At 40.1% G+C, this 22,397-nt stretch overlaps 2 protein-coding genes across 11 annotated transcripts in view; both read left to right on the forward strand.

The window, feature by feature from the left end:
- Positions 1-7,782, forward strand: part of LOC103467942 (ankyrin repeat and SAM domain-containing protein 1A) — a 69,537-nt gene extending 61,755 nt beyond the window's left edge. For 6 of the 8 annotated variants that reach the window (XM_017305843.1, XM_017305844.1, XM_017305847.1 and 3 more), the window contains 7 exons: positions 100-270; positions 367-501; positions 590-661; positions 775-861; positions 960-1,097; positions 3,199-3,381; positions 4,929-6,563. In XM_017305843.1, the coding sequence (XP_017161332.1) occupies positions 100-270; positions 367-501; positions 590-661; positions 775-861; positions 960-1,097; positions 3,199-3,381; positions 4,929-5,045 (903 nt within the window). In that variant the 3' untranslated portion in view covers positions 5,046-6,563. Of the gene's footprint in view, positions 1-99; positions 271-366; positions 502-589; positions 662-774; positions 862-959; positions 1,098-3,198; positions 3,382-4,928; positions 6,564-6,643 lie in introns of those variants that run through there. The other 2 variants (XM_017305846.1, XM_017305845.1) reach the window with 2 other exon arrangements.
- Positions 7,783-7,812: 30 nt separating this feature from the next.
- LOC103467642 (specifically androgen-regulated gene protein-like) lies at positions 7,813-17,701 on the forward strand. 3 transcript variants are annotated; one of them, XM_008414209.2, is made up of 4 exons: positions 7,813-10,259; positions 14,186-14,392; positions 15,449-15,608; positions 15,746-17,701. In XM_008414209.2, exons 2-4 carry the CDS (start codon positions 14,276-14,278, stop codon positions 17,461-17,463), a joined length of 1,995 nt encoding a protein of 664 aa, XP_008412431.1. In that variant the 5' UTR covers positions 7,813-10,259; positions 14,186-14,275; the 3' UTR covers positions 17,464-17,701. The 3 variants fall into 3 exon arrangements, with proteins under 3 accessions (XP_008412431.1, XP_008412434.1, XP_008412432.1); XM_008414212.2 differs by having other exon boundaries at positions 14,186-14,380; XM_008414210.2 differs by lacking the exons at positions 7,813-10,259; positions 14,186-14,392 and adding an exon at positions 14,468-14,842.
- The last annotated feature ends 4,696 nt before the right edge of the window (positions 17,702-22,397 follow it).

Raw genomic sequence — 22,397 nt, forward strand, 5'->3', positions numbered from 1 at the left:
AGTTATCTGCATCAATATGCATGTTGCAAAGAAATAAAAGTTTTTATCTTATTTAACTAAGTGCTAGGTGATAAACTCTGTGTGACCTTTTCTCTTCAGTGTCAGGACCTGCCGGGATCCCAGACCTCGTCTCCTCTCAGTCACGTGGAGCCCTACAGCGGCCGCTCCATGGACCTGCTGCTGCCCGCAGCAGAGCCGGGCAGGAAAAAAGCACCAGAAACGGATTATGACGTCGCCCAAAGATATCAAAGCGGAAGGCAAAAGCCTCAGGTATGAGCTGACGTCTCTGGGATGTGGTGGGTATGGTTGCCATCTTCCAGGCTTCTGTGTTGATTTTTTATTTTTATTTTTTTTTTGTCGTCTCAGGAGCGATATGAAGAAATTCATCAGGAGCCTCGACTGACCTTACGACCTCCAAGTCTAGCAGCATATGCCCCTGTCCAGAACTGGCACCACCAGCCTGAGAAACTCATATTTGAATCTTGCGCCTATGAAGCTAGTGTACGCTAATAACTTTCTCATTCTGACTTCTCGGTTGCTGCTTTTGTTATAAATTATCAGTAACCTCGTATTTCCTGCTCTTTTGCAGTATCTTGGTTCTATGCTGATTAAAGATCTGAGGGGTATTGAATCCACACAGGATGCTTGTGCCAAAATGCGGGTATGTAATAAGACCTTCAAACATTGGGAGGCAATAAAGAAACATATATGCATGATCAGCCAAAAGTAAATCAGCTTTGTGTGTTTATATGCCTACGCTTGCCTTTTCTCCAGAGATCCACAGAACAAATGAGGAAAATCCCAACTATCGTTCTGTCGATCACTTACAAGGGCGTGAAGTTTATAGACGCAGCAAACAAGGTAACTAAGATTCACGCTCACCACTTGAGGCATTTCAGGTCTCGTACTGGTTGCATTTCGTCCATAAATGTCATGAATATATATTCCTTTTGTTGCAGAACATCATCGCAGAGCACGAGATCCGTAACATATCATGTGCAGCCCAGGATCCAGAGGACCTGTGTACGTTTGCCTACATCACTAAAGACCTGCAGTCCAGTCACCATTACTGCCATGTCTTCAGCACAATAGACGTGGTACGTCAACACACTGATTTGCATCTTGATCCACTTCTGAAGGTTAATGCATATAGACTGTTTTTTTTTATTAAACAAGACTGAAGGAAAATAGAATCTGAATAATTGGGTCATTTTCTGGATGTGACCTAATCAGCTTCTCACATGCTTGTGGAGTAAACTACTGCATTGACGGCAAAACCCAATTTCAGGAAAGCGAATGTCGTTTCTTTAAGGTGATTGTTGATCTTTCTGCTTTTGCATTTGTGTTAACACATCTAATAGCTTCCAATACCACCAGCTTATATATATATATATAGGTGATCGAGTAAGTAGGTGTGTTGATTGGTGCCATTTGACAGCTGTGGCTATAGAAAACGTTCTTCATCTTTATTAGATAAATACTGAAATTATGTAATTTTTTGTTATGTTTTGTACACTCCAGGTCAGATTTAAATAATTGTTGATCCTATAAAAGGCTATATAACATTTTATTACACTATTATGGAAAAAATGATTTAATTTGTATTTGTCATGGAGTAATAGTAATGTTATCAAACCTCTGCAATTTTTGAATTGAAATTTTGTTTGATGTTGAAAACAATAAAATCTCTTTGTATTTAGTTACAGTTTAGTAGTAGACTTTGGGCACTAATAAGCTTAGGCCCCGTTTACACGACAACGATTTCGGGGGGAAACGGAAGAGTTTTGTTGCGTTTGTAGTGTGCATTTACACGAAACCACCGAATGTTTTCTCTRACMACGGCACAGATTRAAAACGGGTTCCAGAGTGYGATGTTTCTGAWACRTAMCGTTTTCYGTTGTCGTGTAAACCTARAAAACGGATCTTTTCTTCCAGAGAATCCCSAGCTCATGCATAGTATGACGCAAAACATAGCTGCTTCCTACAATCCACAGAAGAAGAAGAAACTACTCACAATGCTGGTGTTACTGTTTCCCCATCAGATACGGTTCCCTCAGCGTCTCTTCACCGCTCCGCACAGCCAAGGTGGCAAAATACACGGCTGCTTGTTCAGCGCTCTTATCTAGAGAACTACGGACCAGGACCAGCCCGGCTCCAGACGAGTTTAACGGGGGCACCGACTTATTTTGGGGGGACAAAATTAGACTACGTAGCTGAACATAGACAACATCAGTAGCCTACAGGCTACTTGTTAACAAGCTTAACGTGCTGTATTGATATTAGCTAGTCATCTTCTAGCTATTATCACCTGCATCCAACAGCTTTACTCAACTCAGTCGGTTAGTTTGGGGAAAAAACTGCAGTTATTTACGTTTTTCTGTTTTGCTGCCATGATTCTAACACAGATGCGCAGCAGCAGGTCTCCTTCGCTGCCTCACAGGTGTAAACCCAGTGTTAGCGTCTCAGCGTTCATGTTGCGTTTGAAGGCGGCTCGGAAAAACAGGTTACGACTTGTTAGCAACGGATTGAACTGTTTTAACTGCTGAAAAAGGTGACAGGGGATACGGATATGGGAAATGCGGGAGCTCCTATTATCAAATTGATATAGGAATAACAGACTGTTGGCCATTCCAAGGTAAAAACAATAAACAGCTTCCCGTCCGGGGCTCGCTACAGACACCGTGAAAGCTCAAACAAGGTGTTTCAGCAAAGTTATCCCACTTTTTCCAACTGCATGCGCCCTAATCAGACGCTCACAATGCGTGTTTTCTCCCAATCTATGGGAGAACGGTACCTGATAGGGAAACGCGAATCCACATGCCTTCAAGTTGAACTTTTTTTAAACACATGCGCACTCAGTTTCAAAGAACCTAGCACCAACTAGGCGCAGCGAGAGCATTACACGTTTTCGATGTGYACSRTTACTGTGTAAACACAGATCGTAATTAGAACGTTATCGTGTAAACGATCAAACAAAAACGGAACAAAAGTTTCGTTTTTGTTGGATCGTTGTCGTGTAAACGCCCCCTTAAAGTGATCATAAATATGAAACCAGTTGTTTACTTTTAGCTTGAAATGTTACTCCTAATTTAGTAGGTTTTTGTTGTTACTTTTTGAGCTACACTACTGTAAAAAAAAAAAAAAAGGATTCAGTTTGTAAAATAAAAACTGACTCTTTGATTTTGTGCCTCTGCTTAGAGCCTGACCTATGAGATTATCCTGACGCTGGGCCAGGCGTTTGAGGTGGCCTATCAGCTGGCTCTGCAGGCCCAGAGGACCAGACAGCATCAGGGTCTCCCTGCGGGAAGCAGCTCAGACGTCAATGAATCCAAGTCCAGTCGACCTGTGCCCAGGCCGCGAGGGAGTGTTCGGAAGTCGGGGGTGAGTGGGACAAAAAAAACAAACAAAAAAAATGATTCCAAATGCAAATACACTGAAGTGGTGTTCCATCCTTTTCAGATACATATGCAATCATCCATCCATCCATTTTCTTTACACCCTTGTCTCTTAGTGGGGTCGGGAGGTACTGGTGCCTATCTCCAGCTAACTTTCCGGGGGAGAGGCGGGGTACACCCTGGACAGGTCGCCAGTCTGTCGCAGGGCAACACAGAGACACAAAACCATGCACACACGCACACACAATTTGGAGCGGCCAATTAACCTGACAGTCATGTTTTTGGACTGGGGGAGGAAACCGGAGCACCCAGAGAAAATCCACGCATGCACAGGGAGAACATGCAAGCTCCATGCAGAAGGACCGGGGCCGGGAATCGAACCCAGAACCTTCTTGCTGCAAGGCAACAGCTCTACCAACTGCGCTACTGTGCAGCCCATATGCAATCATAAATATCTTAAGTTTCTATGACTGTTGCACAGGCACCACCTACAGGTCTCTCCTGTCGCTGCATCCAGCCTGTCTATCTTGTTCCATCTCTCAGAATTCCTTTCTATTATTTAGCTTTGCTGCCCCCTAGTGAACATCTAACAGTAAGACAATCTATCTGGATTATACTAGACATATTACCCACCAAAGTCACATGTATACTTTTGTTATTAGATGTTTTTATTTGCATAGAGGACTTAATATTACAACATTTTAAATTAAGCTCAAAGGTTCCCGCAGCTTTGGGAACGGTAGCGAGACAACAGCCACGATTGAGAGCACAACAATTCAAAAGAGCCAGTCATAGTCATTTATGGGGTGGAGTTTCTCAGAGAAGCCATGTTGCATAACGACACAACACTGGCTGTTTGATTGTAGTTGATCTGAAGTTTCAACCTACTTATCCAGGGTTTAAGATGAGCAGCTGCCAGTTGAAAATAAAGGCGGATCTGAATGAGTCAAAACAAGTTAAAGAAGTCGAGTGGATTCAGATGATGACTAAGAAACTTTATTTCAATGAGATTGTGTTTGACTGACCAACACAAAGTACTACTTGACTGTGAAGTGAATAGAGAATAATTTGTGGTTTTCAGTTTTCCATGTGTGATACTTTTGCCAGATTCTATTAAAAAATGCTTTATTGTTCCCAAATGAAAATTAAATAAAATAAGAGATGAGTCATGGTGTCATCTGTGGTGAAAAATGCTAGCATTGCACATAACCCCGAATTCACCATCCCCACTTTGAAACATGGCGGTGGCAGCATCATGCAGAAGGAGCGCTTTTCTGTTGCCAAGACAGAAAAGCTGCGTGATGAAAGAAAACATGATGGAAAGTTAAGAGGCGTATGTTCCTCAAGGGAATTTACTCTAAACATGCAGCACCATTTTCAATGGAAGAAAAAAAGAGAAAATTTTACATGCCTTCAATAGAAATCCAAAGCAGATTATGTGATCACTCACTTCAACATATTAACACACTTTTATACAGACAGATTCAGCTGTGAAGTGAAGATTGTAACGTTTTCTCTCCTCTGTGCTCACAGGGAGACATACTGGACCAAGAAGGGGAGTCGCAGCCCCACACCCCTGCCACATGGCTCGTGGATCCAAAGGAATCCAAACGCTCAATCAGCACTAAGTATGAGACCACCATTTTCTAACCGGACCCCCGTTCTCCTCCTCGTCCTCCTCCTTCCTGGGCCTGGCTGTTCCTACTTCCCTCCTCCTGTGTGCCTTTCACTGTGACTCAGCCCTTTCCTTTGCGCTGGACGTCCACTTCCCCTCACCTCCTGACAACACAGCCTGTGACAGCTAACCAGCCTCTGTTGCTCCTTCTCCAAGTTGAACCTTCACCACTTCTACACTCTGCATTGATATCGCAATCACTCAACAAGTCTGCCACTAACATATTCTCCTTTAACTCACCGCTTCCCTTTCTTTCCCCTTCGACTGCAAATGTACTGTTTTCCTCTCGGTGATGAGCTCTTTCTTTCCCGCTACATCAGGCGACGGCCGCTCTGAAGCTTTTTCGCTCTGATCTTTCCATCGTTTGACTTCACTGAGTGCTGAGAAAAATCTGAGAACCCACCCGCTGTGCTCATCCCATTCCTGGATGGATGTTTCCGGAAGAAAACTGTGGATCTGCTCTCCTAACTCTATGCATCCATCAGGCTTTAGCAGGCTGCTCCTCTTTCGTGGGAGTGCGAGTGTTTGGGAGGTTTATTACTATTAGCCGCTTGCTTAAAACCATGCTGAGTTCTTGTAGCACTGTGAGGAGCTCGTTTAGAGGGGATTTGTTCTTAGAAAGAGGACATGACACACGTCCAAATCAACGTGCCTTGCAGAAGTGTTGACCTCATGCTATTTTTTTTTTATACACTTTTTGTTAAGTTGCAAAAACAAACTTCAATGTTTGTTTTATTGTGCATTTATTTGTTGAAAACCAATATAGAGTTGTGCATAACTGATCAAAGAGGCATGTTCTCAATTTGTTTCCTAATTACAATCTGAAAAGAGTTGCATGTGTTTGCATTGAGATTTTATATTGTAGCTCAAGCTCAGATTGGATGAACTCCATCTATGAACTTTTCTTTGATATGCCATTTACTGTGTCCCCTATATTGCTTCTAAGTAGAGCTTTATGTGTAAAAGTTGTCTATTTAACATTATCTTCCCACCTGAGCTGTGTACCTCTCCAACTCCTCCAAAGTTACAACTGACTTCCTGTCACTTTAGGTCAGCTCTAACAAGCTTTCTTGTACCTCCTAAATAAAAGCTTCTCCGTGGCCTGATGCTAGTTGAGTAAAAGTCTCTGAAAAGACGTTGAGGTTTTAAGATGACAACATTTTAAACTTATGTGTGAATACTTTTGCAAGGTACTGTATATTTGGACTGTTATGCTCTAATTTGTCCAATCAGAGCAAAAGGGTGCAGCCAGATGATTTTTCTACAGTGAACTGACAGTAATTAAGCACTTTTACCATTTTTTTGGTATAAAAATAACAGCATTTCCTCTGTGTAGCTCTCCCTTCTTTTCTTCTTTTCACAACAAATGCCTTCAGTATTCATCCTGTTTGCATTGCCTTTCTGTAATATTGCCAATGATACTTGTTAAATACATTGCTGCTGGAAAAAAAAAGAGTTAAGCATTACATAAAGGGAGGAACAGTTTGTGTGAACATGTGTTTTCTGTTTTCACTCCATTTTAATCATCTTACATTGTGTGCATGTGTCTGCGTGTCCCTCCCTACTCTCTTAGCTGAATGTCGCTGCTCCTCCCATTAAGCGAGACGGGATGGGAATGAAACCTGTTGCATGATGGGGATGAGCTGGCGTTTTTTTTTTTTGTTTGTTTGTTTTTGTGTGTTTTTTTTATCGAAAAGTGATAAGCAGCAGCTCATCGCATCATCAGTCCGATCATGCTCGCAGCACACACGCGGACCCGGAGACAAAGATGAGGCTCCGCTCCTTTTCGTCTGACCTCTCCACACATCTTCCTGCCCATCAGAGTGTGGCGGTGTCTCTGCTCTCCATGCATTCACAAGCTGTAGCCTCCCTCACAGAGACTTGGTGTTCACTGTTTGAGAAAACATACCTGGGTGCTCCGATGCAGAAATCTGTAGCGAAAGGAGAAGTGGCACGAGTGAGAATATTGATCTTTTTTTTTTTTTGAGAGAGAGAGAGACCTCACACTGTACGCACAGACTACCCTTTGTGTTCAGATATCGGAGCTTCACTCCATAACCATCAGCCTAGTATATTCCTGCATGGGAGAAACATTTTAACCAACACTACAAAGACTTATCTCTCAATGAAATCCCACTTTTATTTGATTTGATTCTTATTTTGTTGGTTTTATTCATTTTATGGAACTGCTAGTGTCCTAATGCTGGAACGGGATCATGACTGGCGCCCTCTCCTTTTTCCTTCCCCCATTGTTTAATTTAATCCTACCAAGATTATTCACCAAAACCTGCCATGCAGGCTGGTACGACTTTTTATTTTTTTAAGCTGCAGAACAGAACAATAGGGTACAACATGTTTTTTCCAGGTAAACTCCCTGTACGTTGACTGTTAATGGTACTATTGGGTGCATCAGTGTGAGTCTGGGTACTTAACGGTTTAACTGTGGTATGTGTGGCGACACACTGGTGCGCCCTCTTCAGCATCCCGGTGTGGGCACCTTTTAGCCATCGACCTGATCCAGTGCTGCTTTTGCACATTGCCAAGGATCAGGAGACATTTTTTTTTTTTGGAACTAATCTGATATGTTGAGAATGGAAATGTACATGATTCTAGAGCAGTCTGTATTTTGATACTTGAATGATTTTGGCTTTTATAGTTATCTATATATATATATATATATATATATGTGTATGTATGTGTATATGTATGTATGTATGTACGTATATAATTTTTGATGTTTTTGTCAAAGCAAAGGACTATGTCTTATAAACTAAAACATATCGTGAATAAATACCCTGTGATTTAAAAAGAAAAAAGGCTGAGGAATTGACTCAGAGGGACCTCAATTCATAAAAAAAAAAAAGATTGTAAATAATCTTGGGCTTCCAGTCTTTTTTATAGTTATTTTTCATAATTGTAAAACTAATAAATGTTGGGATTACTTCCTTCGTTGAATCTTTGTTTTTTGTATTTTATGTTTTTGTAAGGTCTTATACTTCTATCATCTGTGCACACTCATGCTGTTGAGATTCATACATACAGTGGAATTTAAAAAGTCTACACAAAATGTAAATTTTCTGTAATCTCATTATACATAATGATATATTTCAAGCCTGTATTTCTTTGTAATTTTGCTTTGTTTTATTGTAGAAAGTTTTACAATAGCTTTTTTTCATCCTGAGTACAGATACCAGCTTAGACTGATCGTGTTTTGACCCACTGTTTGGTTAAAACTGTCTACCTTCTTTCTCAACAGCATATTGGTTAAACATGTAACCCAACTAGTTTTTTCGTGTCGACATGGTTTGGCCAAATGAATGTGTTCAGGTTGACTTGGGTAACTCTGCCTCCAAACTGCTTTGATTGATGCTTTGATTTCACAACCAAAGCATTATTACAAGGTTTATTATGTATTATTTTCCATTTTCCTTCTCATTACTATAATGTGTTATGAATATGCTCAAGGTGAAAGCATTTCTGTTTACCTGCCCTACATGTTTATTTTTGTCAGCTGTAAATAATTTCAAATATTCAAGCTGTCATTCCAATTGTTGTTAAATGAGTCAACAGGAGAAAATTACTGCAGCAAAGAATTGACTTCAGCGGACAACTATGAAGCCTTCCTACAATTATTTTTGTTTAAGTGAAGTGTAGCTGCGTGAGAGCACTGATTGCTGAAAGTTTCTGCCATGTTCTAAAAGTGACCAGTTTATATCTCATCTAAAATGGCCTACTAGTTTAATTCTGGTTGTGAAGTTATGTAGCTGTGAACTTGGGAGGTAAAGGACCTGATAATTCTGTCAAATGATGTTAACAATGCTTCTTTATTCTGAAAAGTAAAATGTAGTGCCATTGGCCTGCAATAAAAAAAAACTCGAGGGGAATAAGGCGGAGGACGGTGGTGATTTCAATTTACATAGTCACAAACATGTGGTGCTATTCCTGGAATAATAAACCCACTGACAGGTACTTCTGCTTTTGGAATAAGGTCTTACACATACGCTGTGACACTCAACCAGCTAAAACTGACTTGTAATGACTTAATGTCATTTGAAGTGTAGTGTAAGCGAAGCCTAGCAAAAATAAAACCTGGCCTGGTGAGACTGTTTTGGCGCCAACATTTAGCTAATAGGGTCAAAATTTAGCTATGATGAAGACACGGATCTCATGTCATGTTTCAGTGCTTCATGCTAATGATGGTGTAATGTTGAACACTCAAGATCAATTGAGCTTTTTTAAATGCCAGAGACATTCTGAGAGTTTTCACTGACCGTGTCCGTCCTTTTAAGACCAGAGTGTACCCAGTCTCTTATTACTACCTCCATCAGGATAATTTCACAATGGCACAAAGCTTAAATCATGTCAAACTGGTTTCTTGAAAACGACGAGTTCATTGTATTCCTATGGCTTCCACAGTCAGCAGATCCATGTTCAACAAAGCATCTTTGGAGTAAGATGAAAATGGAGATTTGCATCATGGATGTTCATCTCGCAACACAATTGTTCGATGCTATGATGTCAAAATGGACCAAAAATCCTAAACATCTAAAAAATGTTTCTGATACCGTGTTAAATCACTGTCGAGAGGAATTAAGGCAGATCTGATGACACAAGGGGTTTGTGTGTGTGTGTCTGTTCCACTTGTCCACAAAGTGACCAGTGAGTTTATGTTTTGATGGTGCATCAATGACAAATGTTCTACAAAATAAACTGAAATAATTAGCAGGAAGGATATCCCCTTTTGAAGAACCCTAACACAATGACACAACCACAAGCCTGCAATAAAAATTATTTTAAAAAAGCATTGAATTATATGTTCGTAAAATTCACTTTCTGTGTTTATTAACATAAATAAAAATCTGATTCCACGTAAATACGTTTGGCCAATTTTGGGTTGTGCTCATTTGCCTGCCGCTGCTGTCACCTTGGAAACGGCTCGGGAGCCGTGCTCTGATTGGTCCCTCCCCACCATATGCGGAAGTGGATGCCTTACCTGTCTGTAGTCCTGAAGGTGGTTTCACACCTGTACGGTCAGCTCCTTGCGCAGTTTTGTTTCCAGGAACAGCCCCCGGCTGTGCGAGGTTTTATATCTGCTATGGACTGAGAGTGGACAACAGCTTTGTGTGTGTCTGTGAGGACCAAGAGTACCGAAGATACTGCGGAATTCAAAACTTTCTGTGCGCCCTCGGGTAAGTTATTGGGACATTTTCCTGATGTGACGCGTTTCTTTTATTTACGAATGAACACGAAGGAAAACAACGCTGCCTTAGACTATTAAAAACCACAAGTTCTTCAGCATGAGATTATAAAAATACACTTCTGTGTGGGGGTTGTTTTAATCGAATTTTCTCTCGTTAGAGATGAGGGTTGTTTTATCATTTTTCGTAGGGAGACTTTAAAAACTAAAACAGCTCTGCTTTTCATGTATCTTTCGTTGTGGTGCGTCGATATCACTTCGTTTTATTATAGATTTTTGTGTGTGTGCTTTAGTGGATATTGATTGAGGATAAGTGCTAAAATTTGCCCATTAAATAAAATAAAAGTAAGTAAATAAAGGTTTTTCAGCACGGATTCCTCAAGCTAAACATTAATGAACTATTTCTATTCACTCCTGCAGGCTAAAGCTCCTCAGTGTGGCGCTGCCCCTGACCCTTTGTATGGTCAGCGGCAGCGCCCTGGTTAATGTTGTAACCATTAACCAGTTCAAGCAGACCTTCTGCCATTGAAAACATACTTAACATTTTTTGGACCTTTGTGTACTACCACGCTCGCAGTTTTGCCTGTTGGAGACTGTAATTTATGGTACTGGGGGTTTTAACAAGTCTGGCTCACAAAATGTACAGATGGAAACTGCTGATTATCCCATTTTAGTTCAAATAGTTGTAGGAGTTTTTTTGCTGCAGGTGAACTGTGAGACCAAGTCACCTTGGCTGAATCAGATTTGTCTGGGAGCCAAGGAAGCAAGTAGAGTGACATTCCTGACACCATGAGGTCTGATTCAGCTGTGGGTGCCACTGTTGCGCTGCAGGTTTCTTGTCCTGTTCTGCCCTGGAAGGTGTTGTGCCAGTTGGTTCTGTCCTGCGTTTTCTCATCTGAATGTCCTAATGGGAGGCACAGTAATTAGCAGCTATTGAAGCTTTCACACGGAGACCGATATGTGCTTAGTCAACCCCCTCATGTTTTCAGAAAACATTTCTTAATGTGGGCGTTTTTTGAAGATCAGGTTTTTTCCCCCAGCTGCCTATTAGCTAGCTGTTTATGCCAGCACTTCCAGAATATGAGAAGCCATTCTGGTGTCCTGCAATGTTTGAGTTGGATTTGCAAGTAAAATGGCAAGATTTGCAAATTAGTTTCTAGTATCTCGTAAAAATAACGTACTTCCCCGTGGATCAAGCACTTCCTATCCGTTCAGTAAACAATATGATCTTTGTTAGGATTTGTCCACTAGCTTGTATTCCTTGTAAATTTCGACGATTATGGATTACAGACGATAAAAACTCAATTCAGGGTCTCGAAAAATTTAAAGATAAATAAAAAAAATACTATTTTAAACAAAAATGTCAGACTTCTAAAAAGTGTCTACATTTCTATGCACTCAGTATTTGGGTGGACCTCCTTTTGCATGAATTACTGCAGCAATGCAGTATGGCATGAAAGGAATTAGCCTGTGGGCCTGCTGAGGTGTAGAGGAAGCCCAGGTTGCTTTACTAGCTGCCTTCAGATGCCTCTAACGTCCTCTTTGGTTCAGTAGAAACCTTATCTCAATGACAGGTGTGTCCCATGTTCTGTATACGTCCGTGGTATACACCTTGTGAATCTCTACTAAAAAATGTTAGGGGATTTACACTAGAATTCTCATAAGACTGCCGTTATCCCTGTACTTGATGCATCTTCTCCTCCACCCAACTTTCTAGTGACATGAATGACTTCAGCACTCAAAGATGCATGTTTTCTACATTTTTGTTTCAGAAAACTTTTTAAATACTGCAGTCTTGCCCCTGCTTCCAAGACAAATTTCTCCTACGAGAGACTAATAAATGATCTTATCTTGCATCCATGCCATGCAAACTTGTGGAAAACAAAGTATGTGTGCAATCTTCATTTCTGCTGGCTCGATGTAGTCACTCAAATATTTTGAGATAAGAGAACAATAAAAGGCATTTTTGCTGTACTTTGGCGAGCGCCGTCTGAAACCTGCATGCGGTTGCAACAACATCGTTTACAGTACATTATGTTCTATTTATGTGATGACTATGTGTTGTTTTCACTGATGCAGTTAAAGTGAAAACTCAAGTAAAACTGTTAGTACATAACTTTTAGCTTCTATTTCAGGTCAAAGGTATTTTTTTTACATCCTGGTAGCCTTTTAGTAAATCACGACTGGGTGTATTGTTTTTGTCAGGCATGCCTTCCTCTTGACTGGTCTGTCAACACCAAGTAGTTGCTTGAAATGACATCAAGGAAGCAGAGAAACATTCTGCAGCACTACACAGCACATCAGTTATCTTTGCATAAATTATACATGACACACAGTGCACTGTTTCATGTCTCGTCATAGAGCTTTTCATTATTCTTAGTCTAGTAGCACTTCATCAAAAAATGTTTGAATTATGACTGTATTCAATCGTGTCCTCTGCTGCACGTCCAATTTTAAGCCAGAATTTCAAGTTTTCTTGAAAAGAGGGAGAAAAAATGTTCAAGAGCAGGTTTAAAAAATTCCACTTGAGGTGAAGTTTGTGATCTAAATCCAGAATTATATTCATTTACTTTACAGAAAAATGAATTTCACATGTGAAGATCGCATGTAAGAAGCATGTACCACATGAAAAATGTAAATGTGGTTCACTCAAATTGCCACTTATGAATGTGAACGTTTTAAGGTAGAAACCCACTTTATTCATGGGGTTCACATACATTCATTCACATGTAGGATTTAAATGACTTTTTTTTATTTTTAGAAATACAAATTTGAAGAAGTTTGATGCACTTTTGTATTCAACCCCATTTACCTGATGCCTGTAAATAAAAACCACTTCTTGCCTTATGATGTCATAATTACAATTTGATTTATCTAGAAAATATTTAGAATGTTGTTTCCTTTATCAAATAAAACATCAGTAAGCTGCATTGAGGTTCGTTTATAAACACTTTTACAAGGTTCTCCATTCGTCACAGAAACCATCTAGTTATTTTGACTTGTACATTAGATGTTGTAGGTCTAACAGACCGTAAAAGTTTAAAGTTTTACCAAAAATTGCTTTTCACTTTATGATAAAATCAATTGAAGAGAATTATTTACTCATTACTTGAAATGTTTGTGTTTCATGGTGACCAACTATCTTGTTAATGTTTTATTTTTAAATGCAAACACGGCTTTCCACGCAAATGTTCTCTACTTTAGCTATTATTTTTATTTAACGATCTCATTAGCATAAGGAGATACATTTCAAGACAGTTGTTACATTATGAAGATTGCTGAGCTGTCAGTAGGATTGTTGTGGCATTTATCACTTTGATGAAATTGTGCCTTTAAATGTACTAATTTACTTGCTATATTTAGCCTCCCGCCCCATGTTCATTATTATTTAATAGATGCAGTTTAAACCAGTTATTCACTAACACTGTATAAAAATACTCTTAACCACTGTTTATCACCATCTGACTTAACTAAATTTCCTGCTTTAGCCCAGTAAGGATTAATAAAAGTACTTTTATTTGTGAATGAGTGCAAAACTTTTAGGTTTTTTTTCCACAATCTCTTCCAATAGTTTCATGGAATTTTGACACAATCCTCCTGATAAAACTCGCGTCATAACTTTTTCATTTCTGTCCACATATTTCCTTTGGGACCAATGTCAATGCTTTGTAATTGCCACTCCAAATGATTGACCTCGTTGTGTTTAAGCCAGTTTGTAACTGATTTGGTTGCATACTTTCTTGTCTGTTTGAAAGACAGATTTACACTCTGCTTTTAGCTTCCTGGTTGATGTCTTGAGATCCTTCTTTAGCATGTTCACCTGCTAAGGTTTATTCCTCATGCTTCCATTTATTTTCTGGAAGTTTCTTAAACACTTATTTGTCGTCTTCTTCATACGTTCTCTTCTCGACTTTACAGATTCTCTCCCAGACAGGCTTCGAGTGAGATTTACACAAGCAAGGCTGGATAGTGACACATAGCTCCAGCACTAACACGCGTCTTCGTGCAATGTCGAAGAGTGGCACATGGCCAGGCAACGTTGCCATGGAGTCATTGACTAACATGGACAGTGCAGGGAGCTGTGACAGTGTAATCAGCACAAACTCTGCCTGGGTGAGTGGCGCTGTAAGTCTCCTTATGTCTTTCATCTGATTTTTGGGAGATTATCCCATTATTTAAGGTCGCTTGGCAAAATATAGAGAAGAACGTAGATTTGCGATTGGTTGTAATGACGTATTTCAGCAAATTTACAGACCTAATGAAAATGTCTCAGTATAAGTAGTTGTACAAAGAGTGTCCTTTTAAAATGAACTAGACAAGAGAATGCCATGGGTCATTAGTTTTACAGGTTTTCTGATTTTATTGAGTTTAGATATTTAGCTTATAATAGTTTTTAGTCTTAGAAAATATTGAAAGGAAAAAAACAAGCACAAGACAGCAAAGAACACAACCAAAAGATACCAATGCATGATCACATTTCATCTGTCACCTCTGCAGTACTCTCTCAACAACATGCCCTTCGACCCAAAAACGTCACTTCACGCCTACGTTACACATGTTGTGGATTTAAAAGAAGTAGGAAAACTGACATCTGTATTTAAATTTTTCTGTCTTTGGTTAAGACCCAAGGAAAAATGCCACTGAAACAAGTTGCCAGTAAAGGAACATATTTCTACCTGAACAATGTTTTGCTCAACACCAGCACTAACCTCAGTGATCTGGCTGTTGACTCCATCTTAGATCTATCTGCATTCCAGCCATAGCATGCATTGTGCTCTTCCCACAGCTTATTGGTTCCCTTGGGTCCAAAATTCCAGTTGTTTCTTAAGTTATTTGCAATGGGAGGCCTATTGTTGGAGGGCGAGGAGAAATCTGCCCCCTCTACTTTCTGTGGAGCTCAACCTTAATTCCTGCATAGATAATTTTTACATCAAAAACTGCTGTAGCCATTAAATCAATACATTCCTGTCCTGTTTTGTGTGTATTGCCATAGAGCATGACAGGCTTCAAGATGGAGGACACATCATTATCGTTGTCTGGTCTTCCTGTTTCAGTTCTTACTCAGTATTTTTGTGTTAGAAATGTGTAAGATCAGTTGAAAGAATAATGGCATTTTATGCATTTTTGACTTTGAACTTTGAAATGACTTCAGTGCACTTAGGCTTGTTTATTGTTTTGCAGAGCGAAGATAGTATGGAGTACCTATCTGCTGAAGAGAAGGCATGTCTGATGTTTCTGGAGGAAACAATTGAAGCACTGGAAGTGCAGGAAGACAGTGGCTTATCAAATGACGAGCCAGACGTGTGGTCAAAGACGGAGCCACAAGATCAGATAAGTAATGGTATGCTCTGCCAAATACTTTTTGGGTGATTTCTGCGCTAGTTGAATGTGACATGCACTGTCTGTATGAATGACAGTGATTGAAATGTTAATGCTTTTGTTTTTTCTTTGATTTTCCCACTGAAATGCTCGAATCAGGAATTCTCAGGATATCCTCTCCAACTCCCCACACAACAGCAGATCCTCCATCTGCTGGATCAACCACAGAGTGTGAAACTGAGCATCACGCTGCAAATCAAAACTCCAACCCACAATCTGCTTCCATGTCTGCAGTCGGCGTGAAAAATGTTAAAACAGAGAACCTGGGAGTTGAAACTGATCCTTCAGTGTCTAACTCTGGTTACACAACCTCATCATCAGACAAAACAACTGACGTTTCAAAGTTAGATGGAGATCTTGAGCTTGAGAACATCACAAATTCTGGAGATGCCTCAGAGAATGATCTGGATATAATCCCTCCACCAACAGACTTTAGAGATGAACCAGAACCGGACTTGCTACTGGAAGCCATGACGGTGGTCCCGCCACCAGCAGCCATGACCGTGGAGGCCATGTCAGTGGTCCCACCACCGGAGACCATGACCATGGAAGCTACAACCGTGATCCTGCCACCTGAAGCCACGACTATGGTCCCGCCACCAGAGGCCATGACTGTGGAGGCCATGACAGTGGTCCCACCACCGGCGGTCATGACCGTGGAGGCTACAACTGTGATCCCGCCATCTGAAGCCACGACCGTGGTCCCGCCACCAGAGGCCACAGCCATAGTCTCCCCACCATCTAACGACTTCACAAAGCAAAAACGAACTGTTGATTTGGAGCAGATGCGCTTGAGAGCCTCTGTGAAGAGATCTGTTGTAGACTCTTCTACTGCTGAGGATTCTTCTAGCAAAGCCTCAGACGTTGCTTCCCTTTTACCCCAAATGAATCCCCCCACTGAGCCTTCAGAACCCAGAAACCCACCTGCTGTGGCACCAAAACCTAAGAAGCTACCTTCAAACATTATTTTAAAGTCACCGATGTCACCAACACATGTCTCTCATGGAAACCCAGGGCATTCGGTGCCCTCCCACAGTGATCGGATGTTGTTGGACCCTCAGAAGGTTCGAATGGAGGCCCTCAAAAAGCTTGGACTGCTTAAAGACAACAAGGAGGAATCAAGTCGTGCTGTAAGCCCTAAGCTTCCTCAGAAGTCTGCTGCATACAAACGGTCACTGGCGAGCCCCTCTCCTCCAGTCAGTCCTGCTTCTCACACACCCCCTGTAACACCATCTCTTACCCCAGTCATTAGTCCCCTACAAGCACCTGTACTCCAACAGTCTGCGTTGGCTCCTACTGTGTCACCATCAGCTTCTTCAGTATCTCCTCCCATCCAGGACGCTGATATCCTCCCAGCACCTGCAGCTTTCAGCGATGGATTTGGGCCTTCAGGTGACGGACTTCCTGCTGTCACAGAGGCCACTTTCAGTACCCTTCCTAACACATCGTCACCAAAGGTGATCAGTATGAAATTTGCAACCTTGGAGCGATCTGGTTTGGGTCTGAGCAGCCAGATGTCCAATCAGAGCTTATTGGAAGTAGCTGGTGGCGAGCAAGACCCAAAGCAACTGCGCAACACTCGGCCAAGACCTGTCTCTCTTGGGACTGGGAAAGACTTTTCTCACGCTAAAGGTGAGGGTTTGGTGGCAAGCGGAACGTCAGAATTCCAGAAGCCCCAACCGACACAGGCATTCCACCACAGAGAGTCTTCCAGGCTGCCTCGATCTCAAGGCATCAGCGTGATGATCTGCCCTCGCCCAGAGAATGAAGAGGACCGGCGCCACGCCCTGAAGAAGCTGGGACTGCTCAGAGACTAACTTCCAAACGTACCTTTACATATTGTAAAACAGACTGATGCAGACTATATCTGGGTTTAAAATGCTGAAGGAGTGCCTTAACCACATTGTTATGCTTCTGTTTTCCACTGAATACCATGTGGTTTACTGTACACTAACCGTATCTGTGTTTCCTTTGACCATTTAATAGCTCAAATCGAAATGTCAAAATTTGTGAATTTCACAAAACTGCAATAAAAACACTTTTTGCATCACATAAGTCATGTGATCAACTACCTGATGTTGCTATTGGCAGAAAAGATGAAGACAGGAAGTTGCATACCTATAGCCATTATCCTATAGGAGGATAATGGCGCCGCATTTTTAAAAATGATTTATTGCGTGAAAAAAAGCTTATTCACATGTGATTTTAATTGCTTTTTTTAACTAACGGAAACACCGCAATTGTGAAATTGTTTGTTGACATTCGGAAAGTCAACAAAGTTTTACACACATTTATAATGGAAACACAGCTTGTGTTTTACTTCTCTTACATCAGACTCATGGTAGCTATAATGTCTTTGATATTATTTAGCTTTTAGAGTCTGTAACAACATATGTTTGTTTTTTTTGTCTGCTAATTTCTTTGACTTAATCCCACCGGTTGCTGCTGGCTGTTTCAACCCTTCTCCATTTCATACTTTTGCAGTTTTGGTCATTTTGAGCCTAACTTTTTTGGGTGCTAATAGGAGTCATCTCCCACCAGCTTCTTCTCACAGACCATTTGTGAATTTGTTCCCATCTAGGGGACGTTTCTTTACCACTGTGATTTTCAATGCTTTAGAATAACTTTTTATCTAATCCACTCGTAGTCGACTGCCTTTAAACGTGATTTTGAGACCAGGAGGTCTTTTACAGTTGTTTTGGGCTAGTAAGGGGTCATAATCTCATACGTTATTTGGCCCAAACAGGAAGCAGAATTGCAGTCAGTTAAGTGGGAAATTGCAGGCAATTTTTGGAAAATAACGTAGAATTAGATTATCTGAGGTTTGAGTATTTTATAAAAAGTTGTTAAGAAATGAATTGTCTCATGGGTCTGAAATGGGGTAAACTTGGCAAACTGACCCAGTCTGTTGTTTTTCAAAGACTTTTTCTCTATTTATTGTTAACCGTATCCTGTTGACTTTCTCAACTATTTGTATGTTTTCATTAAATATATACTGTAACTGTATAAAGCACTTTCTACTTGTGTTGAAGCCTCTCTTTCTGTGTCTTTAAAAACAAATACAGTACATGATCAAAATCTGAAACATCTGCCTTGTTTGGCTCATTCATTAAAAACGAAACTCTACACTTCATCTACTGCAACGTGGAGTCAGTCTGGGAGCTGCAGGTATCGATGCATTTATCTGAAAATGATATAACCTGCATTTAAAGTGTGTCAGGATTATTATTCACAGTGATGTCAGCCCCCATGTGTCACATCAAAGCAGACACTGACGCACAGATTCAGGTTTGGTTTTGGTGTGTGTGTGTGTGTGTGTGTGTGTTGGTGGAAAAACAGGTGTGACTTGTTTTTCAGCCCTGATGGAACATAGTTGCTACAATCACTTGACTGAGGAACTTTTAAGTTTAGACTTTTAAGTACAATTAATTTTGCTCTTTTAATCTATTTTCAGTTCACTGCTTGCATTGAAAATGGAACTAAAAATGTGAAATGTATCATGTATATCATATTTAGTTTTCAGATCTAGAATTGTAACTATTATTCATACCGTTTTTACGTTAAAATTTTGTTACTAACTTCAGTGTATTTGGGACTCTATGTAATAGAGTAGCACGTCACTGTGAAATGAAGGCATTAAACCATGTACTGTTTGATATTTCATAGTATTTCATGTGAAAAGACAGATATACATGCATTGGTTTTCCACCACAACATAGCCAAGAGTTACACTTTTATTTCATCTTCTTGATTCCTCTTCATCTTCCATATCAGTCATATTTTGGGATTGCATAAGAATGGTTCCAACAGATTCTCCCTGAGAATCACCTGAACTACACATTTCTGCAGCACCTCCAGAGTTAACCAGAGAAGCTTAGCTGCTTCTCTGTTGAATGCTTTTCCTGGCTTTGAATATTGTCTTTTAACCCACCTCTGCATTAAACTTCTCCCTAACCTATCTGGCATGTTCCTTGTACTTTGTGATACCTCTGTTCATTCATTTTCTTTAGCAAACTTCTAAACCTTTTATTGGAATTACTGTAATTGATTATTTTAAACAAAGCTGAACTCTATCCACCATTTAAGAGTATTTGTAAAGATTTTATTTAGAGGTATTAGAGTCAAAAGGACAGAGCACAAATGTACATAACACTTTCCAAAATTTGATTTACACATATATTCTATTCTATCTCATACAATCCCATTAATATAGATTGATGTTATTGACTGTAAGGAGGCAAAATGTGACAAGGTTCCAGGGATACGGACATGTTTGCAAGGGGCTGATTCATATATTCATGCTTTCTTCTCTTGATTTCATTAAGCACTTTCTACACATGTGAGGACATATAATAATTAGCAACCCAGTTTGTTCACTGTGAGAGCAGTGAATCTCATTTAACTGCATAACGTGACATACCACTATGGGTGTGGTGCATAGATGAGCCTTACACCATCCACCTTTTTTTCCTTTACTGTTGTTGTTCTGATCACATCTCAGATATTTTCTGAGCCTAACTTTGTATCCAGTTCCTCATTTGCAACACTTGTTGACAGAGTATTTTCATATCTTGATGTGTTTATTTTTATACACCTTGCACAAAAGGCGAACTGTCAGGGAGAGCAAACGCCAACCAGCTAAAAATGGGATTTAAATGTTATTTTGAATATTAGCAAATAAAACACAGGTGTACTTAGTTTTACAGTCAAATGTACAAAAAAAGAGATACATTTGCAGTTTACTTTTTTTTTAAGGTTCTCTACAGAAAAGAAACTGGAAGAGAAAGCAACTCAGCGTTGGCAAACAAACACCAGAGGCTTTGTGCTGCTGCGCGGCACGTTTCTGCGCGAGTCGACTCTCTCTTCTGACAGCTGACCTTACTGAGGAGCAGCGCGTGACAGCTCTCGTCACTTTACCTGTTACCTTCACAGGCCTCGTCTATCAGGTGCTCTGAATAACATGCCACCATAGCCTGCATCCACAATGTGCAGCATTCCTACTACAAACAGTTTGCTGAGGTGACACATCCCCAGAGACAAAATGAAAGTAGTTGGCAGGGATTAACTTTCCATCGTGTCAAACATGGTTGACAGACAGGGTTATTGATTTAAAACTAAATTTAAAAAAAATAGTAAATGGTGTATTTCTAAGAGGATCAGTCTAAGAGCATCAAATCTGCTGTTGAAAGTGAAAGGACAGTTGTGTTCATCATGTGACCCCAGCTATGGCAGACCACAGCAGAAACACCTCAGAGAACTTTAGATTCCACACAGTCTTAAATGAGGAGTCTAGTGTGAAATTAGCCTGACAATGTAACATTAGAGAACTATCTGTAACTAAATTAGATGTGATCCACACTCATTTCCTACCTGTGGGATAATAAAAGCTGTTTTATAAGGGTTTTCAGCTGGGACTTTATTTTCCACTAGAGGGCAGTCTGGATCCATCAACCAAATTTTCAAGCTGTCGGAATCACAAATATTTTACATGTATATAAACCCTTCAGGTTTTATAAAGACCATATTAATATGTAGTAAGTACTCTTCTTCTGCTCTTCGTCTTTGTGAAAAGAAGCCCTTTTACTTTTGATTGCTTTAATCCATGATTGTTTTTCTTTTTCTCTTAAGTGCTTAAATTACAGGCAGAGAAGCTTTTAAAGAAAATTTTAAAGAAAAACTATGGAAATAATATGTAATTCTACTACTAACTGGAACTCAAAACCAGAAAACCTGAATTGTGTTCTCTAATTCTGCTTGCGATGCACTTTTTGTTTACATTTTTTGGTTTGTTTTTATGATTGTTGTTTTTTTGTTTTTTGAAGGATTCCTACAAAGTAAAGCGTATTTGTCATTTGTTGGTTGTCTTATTTATATAATAATTTAGTTGTTTGTAATTTATTAAACCCAAAAAAAAATTGGCATTAATTTGCTTGTTTCAAACTACATATTCAAGTCTTTTTGAAGCTGAAGAATTAAAAAATTGACAGTAGCAGATAGTCTGGGAAGACATTTTTATTCCTTCTAGCTTCTCTTCTGGTTAAAAGCTCAGCCTAGAAATGAACTCTTATATCTTTAACAGCAGTTTTTTTTTTTTTTTTTTTTTTTACCTTTTGAAAACAGAATTTCTTTGTTCTGTCCTGTGAAGAGGAAGTGATTCAGGTTTGGGAATCAAAGCAGAGAATAACGTCAGAACTTTGAATATGGGCGATTTGCCGTAAGGATTTACTCACTGAAGTGTCACCGTTGAACTTCAGCTTGGACTTCTAGGGCTCAGGGGGAAGTTAATGAATTTTTGCGGTTTGATAAAAGTTAAGTGTAGCTTTCTGTTTTTCAGATAAGCTGAAACTCTTCGAGACTCCTTGGAAACATTCCCCTTGTGACAGGAGCCAGAAGAGGCTTTCATAGCTGCTGGAATATCTGGCTAGACGATGAGCTCATGGGACTTCCCCACCATCTTGGCCTTGTTCTGTACTTACCTTCTTACATATTGTCTGTCTGAAGCAAGCCACCCTCCCCCCCCTTTGACCTTTCCTCCACACATGAGTTGATCATGGAGGATTAGTTGGGACAAAGTGAAACAGAGCCACCGCGGAGCACGCTCAGGTTTGAGCATGCCTAGCCAAGTTCTGCGTCATTAAAACAGTTAGCTGAGAATAAATGTCTATCACCTCTGCTGCGTTTGAAATTGCCTGCCAGCAGACATACTTTAAGCACAGTACACTTGAGGTGAACGATTATGCTTCTTTGAATG

Source organism: Poecilia reticulata, linkage group LG7 (assembly GCF_000633615.1).
Source record: "Poecilia reticulata strain Guanapo linkage group LG7, Guppy_female_1.0+MT, whole genome shotgun sequence".
In the NCBI taxonomy this organism is placed as follows: domain Eukaryota; kingdom Metazoa; phylum Chordata; class Actinopteri; order Cyprinodontiformes; family Poeciliidae; genus Poecilia; species Poecilia reticulata.